The sequence below is a fragment of the Vanacampus margaritifer genome, chromosome 17 (assembly GCF_051991255.1).
Source record: "Vanacampus margaritifer isolate UIUO_Vmar chromosome 17, RoL_Vmar_1.0, whole genome shotgun sequence".
Classification (NCBI taxonomy): domain Eukaryota; kingdom Metazoa; phylum Chordata; class Actinopteri; order Syngnathiformes; family Syngnathidae; genus Vanacampus; species Vanacampus margaritifer.
In genome coordinates this window covers 18195855-18204492 of record NC_135448.1, presented here as the reverse complement: position 1 = coordinate 18204492, position 8638 = coordinate 18195855, and the positions used below count along the sequence as shown (strand labels likewise).

Genomic DNA, 8638 nt, shown 5'->3' with positions numbered 1-8638 from the left:
GGGGGTGTTGTAATGACAAAATTGAGACATATGCAAGGTAGCTATTCAGGCTTATTGAGTGCCATTTTAAAATATATTTTCCCATTATTTCTATTATATAAAAATCATTTGCATATGATTTATCACTTTGATGTGAAAAATGTATGTGAAGAAATGTTTCACTTCTACCATCAGCATGAGAGGAAATTAACAAAAAAAAAAAAAAGGGACAGTATATGCCAGTGATAGTAAAAATAATGAGGTTTATTGAAAGACCAAGAACAGGGAATGATCAAGAAGATGCTCGCCTTGCTCGGAATCCGCCGCAATTTGAAGCCCGGCATCAAAGCCCCCGTCACCGTGAGGATTTCTCTTCTTTCATCCAGCCAAACAACCAACCGCCATCCCATCTGTCCGTCCGTCGCAGCGTTCCTCCAGTCATTGATGTGAGAGCGTCCCTGGGATTCAAGCAGCTGAAAAGAAAGAAAGGAAAAAAAACAAGAGTGTGTGTTTGTTTAGTTTAAAGAGCAGACTTAAAAGGCAGTCATCACAGGGGCATTCTGGGAAGTGACTTCGACATGAGCTCATATTTTGGGGGGAAATTAGCTATCAAAGCGGCCGGCCGAGCTCGATTAAAGAGTGAAATGTCCCCGCTGGGAATGCCACAAACATCTGCTATTGTTTTTTCCCCCTCTCTCATCAGCATGCAGGAAACGTGGAAGGAACGGCTGGGCTCAAAACGCCACTGAGTGAGGAGGTCAAGGACAAGCTGGATGAAAACTGCTAAGAAAACAAACATTTCCTTGAAGGAAACCCCTCATTGTTTCGGTATCAGAGCACATTTACAGCCAATGATGCAAGAGGTCCGCACAAAAAGACATTTCTTGAACAAAAAAAAAAAAAAAAAAGCCGCAGCTCGGAGCCAACGTGAGCGACGTCATGAACGAGCGCTAAGGAAGGTATGAAGAGGACACGTTACATGCGGTGGCGCGGGCCGGGGAGGCCTGCGTGGCGGCGGTGAACGCGGCCACGATGGAAGCGAAGACCACGTCGGGGCTCTTGGCGGCGTCCACGGCCGTGTGGATGCCCCTGGCGCTGTAGTACTGGACCAGAGGCGCCGTCTGCCGGTGGTACGCGTCCAGGCGAGAGCGCAGCGCCGTCTCGTTGTCGTCGCTGCGGCGGATCAGGGGCTCGCCGGTCACCTGGACGGAAGAACCAAAAAGTAGGAAAGATTTGATGTGGGTTTTTGGTAACCTTTCCAAATGATAAAAGGTGCAATCCGAACCAAACTAATTGGTGACATTTTATTTCGGATTTCCGAGAGCAGCCCTTTTAGGCAGCAAACTAATTGGTCCGAAATAATTGTACATTTGGCTGGTTATTGCTTAATCAAAACAAAAAATCCCATAGGATTTTCTACAAACTAGTCTCAACCAAATAATTAACATGAACTTAAAAATAAAAAAAAGCCATGAGCTCCTTACGTCATCTTTCATGGCCTCTTTGGGTGGGTTGAACTCCTCGTGGTAGGATCGGCCGCTGGGTTGATGTATCAGTCTGCCGAGACGAGCGATAGAAGCGGCGCTTCGTTAGCAACGCTCGCGTGCAGGGGGAATCCGTCCAGTGGGAAAGTGGACCACCTTAAATTTGAGCGAGTGAGCGCCCATCCCCAACGGCCCCAAGACATGTGGCTGGGGTGTCCTTGAGCAAGGCACTGATGCCCCAAAAATGCTCCCATGACCTTGAGAGGCAGCACAAGTGTGTGCCACTAACGGGTGAGCTTGACATGAACAACTGTGATGGGCTAAATGCTGAGAAAAAGGTTTTTGCGACAACAATGATTCTATTCTTCGTCACGGTAGGCCGGTGCGGTCGCACACGCCCAGCACAGGGACCAAAATGCTATCAAAATGATAACATAAGGCTAGCAAAAAGGTATCAAACTGCTAACACACGAAAAATGTGAAACGAAATTTTAAGCAAAAAACAGAAAGCTTACAAAAGGCCATACTAACACTACCAAAATTATATCAAAAGGCTACCAAAATGCTAAGGCTAAAATGACATTACAATGCTAACAAATTGTTAATGAAAGGCGAAGGACTAACAAAAACAATATAAAAATGCTACCCAAAAAATCCCTATAAATATGCTATAGAAACGCCAACAAAATGCTATCAATACTAACAAAACACTACACTAATAAAACGAGCAAAACCCAAACAAACCAAAAAAAAAAACAATCAAAATGCAATCGAAACGCTACCAACATGCTAACAAAGTTATTGCTGTTAACAAAACACAACCAAGGCCTATCAAAATGATAAACTGACGACAAGGGCCTATTAAAAAAGCTAACAAAATGGCTATCAAAATATTAACAAACTTCCTACAAATTAATATCAAATAGCAACCAAAAAAACAAGTTAAAATGCCAACAAAAGGGCAATCTTTCAAAATGCTACCTTTATATCAAAATGCTATTAAAGGGCAAACAAAAACACTATAACAAATGCTAAAAATGGCGTGCAAAAGGGCTACCAAGATGCTAACAAATGCTTACAGAACAGCTTCAAAATACTACCAACAATAACGAAACGGTACCAAAGTGCTAACAACACATTTAAATGCTATGGAAACACTACCAAAAGGTTATCAAAATGCTAACAAAATGATCAACTTAACAAGTGACATGTAAAACAGCAACAGCGAACAATTACCTGCCACAGATCCTGCGCACCAGCAGCGAATCGTCAACAGAAAACTCGACGACCGAGTCCAGCTGCTCGCGTCTCTTGTCCAGCAGCTCGTCCAGCTGCAAGGGGACGAACACGGGACGTCAAACAACGGTTACCCGTCAAATCCCGGCACCAGCTTCCACCACCCTCACCAGCTCGGCTTGCTTGACCGTGCGGGGGAAACCGTCCAATAGGAAGCCATTCTTGCAGGGAGGCGTGTCCAGGTTGTTCTCGATGAGCTCCACCACCATCTGGTCGCTCACCTGAACCACAGGAAACGGCTCGCACGTGGCAGGAAACACGAGAAGTCACGTGACGGACGCAAACGCCGCCTACCAGTTTGCCGGCGTCCATCGTCCGCTTGAGCTTGTTGCCCAGCTCCGAACCCGACGCCACCATGGCCCTCAGCATGTCACCGGTGGAAAGGTGACACACACAGTAGCGCTGGGCTAGTCGAGAGGCCTGCGAGATCACCAGCCCGTTTAGACAAACGTTCAAATGACTTCATTTCAACGGCAGCAAACAAAAATTGCGACCCGACTGATTGTTGCTCGACTTTGATTTCTAGAGCAGCCCGTTTATGCAGCTCAAGGTTTTGTTTTTTTTTTGCATCTTCATGTTTGTGCATGCTTCCAGCTGAGGAAACACTGCAGGAACGTCAAGTTGTGTTCACTGTTGACTTTGTAAACACGACGCTCCTCTGAGACTAAAGTAGAGCTTAAGTACGAGCTGGCAACGTGGAGCTGTGCACAGTGTTTTACTTTGGATACTCAATGTTTAAAATAATCCTAAAAGCATGTTGAGAACATTTTTCTTTTTTCAAAGTTCTTCATTTCATGTCCGGAAACATAATTTTTGTTGCAAATGCTGTCGAGCGTTTCAGCAACAGAGACTCTCCACGCTTGGCTTTTTAGCAACATGCTGTGTATTATTAGTACATAATGTAAAAGACAATACTGTGGTATATCTTGGCGACGGCCAACCGGTTCTCACTTTGTATCCTGAAATGTCATTTTTGTTGCAATCGGGTCTCCACCAGGTCAATAGACACAAACACAGACCCGAACCCTTGTCTAAAAAAAACCGTCATTTAAAACCTTGACCCTGGCTTGGAACCCCATTTTGAAACACAACTTTGCAAGATTAATTTGAATCTAATAAACGCGCAAATAGTAAGAATCCTTCTCCAACAGTATCTAATAAACGCGCTTCCAATGAATAAGTAAAATGTAACTTATTTTAAAGTGTAGGCATATTTTTGGCCATCGCTGTATGCTTTATATTCAAGTTGGGTTTTTTCAGGGTTTACTGGACTGCTTGACTGTAAATTACTATACAAAAAAAAAAAAGGGAAACAAATATTCACTTAACTTTAGCCTTACCCTTTTCTTAACTGACAAGCAAGCCTTAAGGACTAACAGCCTAATTAAACGTCAGAAAGTGAACAAAAACTTGCCGCTGTCTGAGTGGAAGTCGGATTAAATGCATTGCAAAATTAGCATTAGCCGCCAGCTAACTCCCGCAAACACCACGCGTACAAGCTAGCCGCGACAAGCTAACGCTAGCCGCCGCCACCGCCGCCCGCTCACCTGGGTCCCCTTCCCGGCACCGGGCGGCCCGAGCAGTATGGCCCGGATGCCCTCATGCACGTCGGCCATCGCCTCTTTGAGCTGCGCGCTGGGAGCCATCAGCGGAAGGTGGCAGAAGACCAAAAGAGAAACTTTGTCCCAAGTCTGGCACACGTCGCTCTACAGCTGACAGATCAGCCAAGTCGGCCGTGGGGGGGGAAAGCGAAGCTTCGCTTTCTATTGGCTGAAAAGGAGCCAGAGACCGCCCCCGGTAATCCATGCACGTTTTTGATTGGTGCTAGGTGTTTGCTGTCAAATATCGCATGCTATGATTGGATGGAAATAAGAGCGTCCCTCCCCGTTATTTAAGTTCGAAATTAGAGTTTATTCAGTTTTCTTCTTACTGACTTATTTAGTTTTATAGTATTTGGGGGCAAAAATTAAATGAGCCAAGTAATATATTGCATGGATAAATGAATTAAATGTGAGCCCATGTATAAAAGCCTAACAACATACTTACCAGTTATTTTTAACGTACTGTGTCAATATCAGTTTAAAAAATAAATAGAATAATGTCTGTGTAGATTATTCTCAGAATCAAGAAAACTAGACTCATCTTGTTTGTTGAACTTGTTGGGCATTTTTTTCTTTTTTTCCGAATACTTAAAAAAAAAAAGACTATTAGTCTAACGGATTGCCCATTTCTGAAGTCCATTAATTAAATAATTATATGAAATATGTTTGAGTAATTATTGTTTATTTGATGTATTTTGGTTATATTTTGAAAGGCAGGTCAATCAATTGGGCATTTTCCATATAGGATTTGATTACAAAATTTAATTAATGGGCAACTTAATCATCTGTGGAATTTTGGAAACTATAGGTTTCATGTCAGTGTTTTAAAAATATCGATATTTTGCTCATCGTCAAATCGAAATTACCAGCTCTCATCACCTATTTCGGTGCGATTCTGCTCAACTTGCAATTTAGGACTCATTTGGCACAGAAAGGGAAGTGATACTCTCTAAGAATACATTTGATTTTGGTGATAATGCACCCCTTCCTCATGTAAGCCTGAAACAGGAAGACAGTCGAGTCAATATCTTAAGGCTTTATCACGGTGCTAAAATGCCTGAAGGAGACGTTCTGTACTCAGACTTGGTTTTCAGCAAATCGCGGGCAAATCGCGGCAAAGGTGAGTGTTGAAACACAAGTATGACTCGTGTGGATTATTTTGTCTTCTTTTTTTTTTTTTTGGGGTCAAACTGGGCGTAATTGTTTGGACAGATGCAGCCTCGTCAGCACCCGAAACAAATTACGCCTTGGTCAAGGTGTCGGAAACGCAGTCAGAGCCAGTGCAAGGTCAGTTACCACCTCAAATGTGTAAGAATAATTTCATAAAACTGACAAAATTGTCAGTGACGAGACGGTTAACTGTGGGGAAAAACAGACGAAAAAAAGAGGAACGTCAACGCAACGATATTAGTCATCTGTAACACAAAATGTGTTTTTTTCTTTCAAAGGACAGCATATGATGTTTGATTTAACCATAATTTTTTTTTTTAGAAATTGTAGCAGGTATAATAAAATATTTGAATCAATTTAAAATAAAAAACGGGGTTATGCTGCTCAGACAGAACTAGAGATATAGGTGCAGTACAAAGGGATTTAGAATTGACCCCTGTGGAACACCATCACTGCTGAATCAGTTATGTCACAACCCGTGAGTGTTATGCAGTGTGCAATTTTATATTTGTGTTTATGTGTGTATTTTGTCTATTCAGACCCAGGTGCCAAGCCGGCAAGGTCAAAGTTGACGTCGGAGAGAGCAGCCTTGGCGGCGTTGTGCATTCTCCTGGTGCTGACGTTTGTCGCTCTTTGTTTCGTCTGTGAGTTGTTTTTGTTATTTAGCAGTTTAGCGTATTCACACACATCATATATTCATCATGACCGCCTGGTTTCTCGCAGCTTACCAGAATGTTCAGAGCAGGAATCGCCTCCACAATCTGACGGCTGAGTTCGAGACGTGTAGAGCCAGTCGGTCAGATGGTGCGAGTGAGTAAAAACACGTTACCGTGCATGTATGACACTAGCTTATCTTGTGGAGCAGCAGAAGGTTGATCACCTAGCTAGCCTCGTTAGCTTAGCCAGCTGAACTTCCACAACCACAGATAATACTCATTAGTTGTTTAATATTAATTTCTTGGCTAAAAAGTAAACAGATTGAAATGACTACATGGTGCATGATGTTAGCATTTTAAGCTAACAAAATCTAAACGTTATTTTCCATACATTACTAGCATGATGTTAGCTTTTTGAGCTAACAAAAGCTAAATGTTATTTTCCATACATGACTAGCATGATGTTAGCATTTTGAGCTAACCACAGCTTACCAAAAAGTCTTTGTGGTGTCTTCCAAGACGGCGACTGCAGGAAATGCTACGGAGATTGGGTGCTTCACGGAGAAAGCTGCTACCTCTTCACATCCATCAATTTAACCTGGGAACGGAGCAGACGCTTTTGCGAAAATCTAAATGGCAACCTGGTGAAGATCGACAGCCGCGAAGAGCAGGTGCCACAGCCGCCATTTTGTGTCGTTTAAGTCCACGAGTTCTGCCTAGCAACAAGTGACCTAAGTGAAGCTAAGCTAAGCTAAATCTAGTTGAACAAAGATATTTCATAGGTCCTTTACTTTGCTACATTAAGCTTGATGTGGGTGTACTTTCAACATCCACACTTTTCCCGTTAAGAGGGGTTCAACTCTCACATGTCTGATTAGAGCTTCGTGGAGGCGCAACTGAGGAACAAAATGGCCTTCCAGGAGGACAAGTTCTGGATCGGCCTGACGGACTCCGAGCAGGAGGATCGTTGGCTGTGGACGGACGGCTCGCTTCTGCACCCAAGGTTTGAGGATGACAAAAAAAAAATGTCTTCAATTATTTATTTAATTTTTTTCCAATTTTATAATTCTTGTGCACATTTTGCTCAGCTTGACCTTCTGGAGCCCGAATGAGCCTGACAACTGGTCAGGGGAGGGCAGCAGGGACGGCGAAGACTGTGTCCGCATTGGTGAGAAGGACGGTGCTGAAGACCTCCTGTGCTGGTTCGACAAAGCCTGCAACGCCCAGCACAGGAGTATTTGCGAGATGGCGGCGCAGAGAGGACGATTAGACTGTCTTAACTACTGACCTCAATTTCTACACTTAGTGGAAGTCAAGTCAAAATTTTCGGCAAAGTGACTGAGGGCTCACATTGTGAACGTTAAATGACCTATATATATATATATATATATATATATATATATATAAGTCTTCTTGGGCTTTTTATCTGCTTTATACTTATTCCACCAACCCAATATTAACCAGAATAGCGGCTTTGGACGAGTGGGACTGCATAGATCATTTTTACTGTTAGATTTCCCAACAATGCCTCAGAAGAAAAACTGTACAATAACCTCACTTAATACAGAGAATAAAGATGATTCGAATGAAACGATTAAAAAAATAAAATAAAACATTTACCTCATTGGCCACTCACATTTGCTAAAAAGGAATAATGTCCAGGAGTCTTCTCCCAAAAAATGCACGTCATCTGGGCAAACTATTTCCTTCCTTGTCGTCCAAATGTGCGTCAATTAACCGTGTTCATTAACTACGTATGTGCGGAACTTAAAAAATAAAAAAAAAATAAAAAACGTTCCCCCTTTCAATAACGTTTTAACTCAAAATAAATAAATTATCCGAAAAATTATAACATATTCAACATTTTCACGTGATATAATTACATTTTGCCCCCCCCAACCAAATCAGAACTATCAAATAAATAAATTAAACAACAGAGTTGCCTTAGACTTTAGCTACGATAATTATTACACGTGCTGCTTCTTGCTTTACTTGTCTGCTTAAATCTTATTCATCCAACCCAACATTAATCAGAAAGCGTTTCATAAAACATATTTAAATAAAATATTTTGACTTGACTTCCACTTTAAGACGTCGTCGACTGAAAGACAACGTAGAAATGACAATGTAGCAAGATTTTTATTTTTTTTATAAAATAAAACATCTCACCTGGAGGGCATGTGCATCTCGTGTAATTTTTCTGAAACAGACGTATGTGCAATGCTGTACATCCGGGGATTTCTGATACTTCCGCAATGCAATGCTTCCTTTACACGGTAAAAACAGTCGACTCGCAGAATTTTATTGCTATTGCCTGCGACTGGCATGCAATCCAAGCACATTGTTATAGTAGTCAAACGCAATTTGACCACATTTTGAGATCAGAATAACCCTCATAAATCAAATGACAACGATCCACAGTCAGTCCAACGCAATCAGCGAAGGGTTTCAA

The 8638-nt window shown here is 42.2% G+C and overlaps 2 protein-coding genes across 3 annotated transcripts; one reads left to right on the top strand and one right to left on the bottom strand.

Moving 5' to 3' along the window:
- Window positions 1–222: 222 nt before the first annotated feature.
- ak2 (adenylate kinase 2) lies at window positions 223–4450 on the bottom strand. Its single transcript, XM_077547808.1, has 7 exons — window positions 4307–4450; window positions 3054–3179; window positions 2870–2980; window positions 2700–2794; window positions 1464–1536; window positions 959–1181; window positions 223–452 (listed from the first exon to the last, which is right to left on the bottom strand). The coding sequence occupies exons 1-7, from the start codon at window positions 4403–4405 to the stop codon at window positions 445–447; spliced, it is 735 nt and encodes a 244-aa protein (XP_077403934.1). The 5' UTR covers window positions 4406–4450; the 3' UTR covers window positions 223–444.
- LOC144036877 (CD209 antigen-like protein C) lies at window positions 4361–8360 on the top strand. Of its 2 annotated transcripts, none has more exons than XM_077547806.1 (7): window positions 4361–4556; window positions 5573–5647; window positions 6070–6174; window positions 6254–6340; window positions 6706–6857; window positions 7065–7189; window positions 7275–8360. In XM_077547806.1, the coding sequence occupies exons 1-7, from the start codon at window positions 4361–4363 to the stop codon at window positions 7471–7473; spliced, it is 939 nt and encodes a 312-aa protein (XP_077403932.1). In that variant the 3' UTR covers window positions 7474–8360. The 2 variants fall into 2 exon arrangements, with proteins under 2 accessions (XP_077403932.1, XP_077403933.1); XM_077547807.1 differs by having other exon boundaries at window positions 4413–5480.
- Window positions 8361–8638: the final 278 nt, after the last annotated feature.

What these genes read in the sequence shown, in the direction of transcription:
- LOC144036877 (XM_077547806.1), top strand. Translation starts at nt 4,361, where the DNA reads ATGCACGTCGGCCATCGCCTCTTTGAGCTGCGCGCTGGGAGCCATCAG. An exon ending in GGAGCCAGAGACCGCCCCCG is followed by an intron (nt 4,557 to 5,572) that starts GTAATCCATGCA and finishes TTGTTTGGACAG; the next exon opens with ATGCAGCCTCGTCAGCACCC. An exon ending in GCAGTCAGAGCCAGTGCAAG is followed by an intron (nt 5,648 to 6,069) that starts GTCAGTTACCAC and finishes TTGTCTATTCAG; the next exon opens with ACCCAGGTGCCAAGCCGGCA.
- ak2 (XM_077547808.1), bottom strand. Translation starts at nt 4,405, where the DNA reads ATGGCTCCCAGCGCGCAGCTCAAAGAGGCGATGGCCGACGTGCATGAG. An exon ending in CGATGGACGCCGGCAAACTG is followed by an intron (nt 2,981 to 3,053) that starts GTAGGCGGCGTT and finishes CCTGTGGTTCAG; the next exon opens with GTGAGCGACCAGATGGTGGT. An exon ending in CGGTCAAGCAAGCCGAGCTG is followed by an intron (nt 2,795 to 2,869) that starts GTGAGGGTGGTG and finishes GTCCCCTTGCAG; the next exon opens with CTGGACGAGCTGCTGGACAA.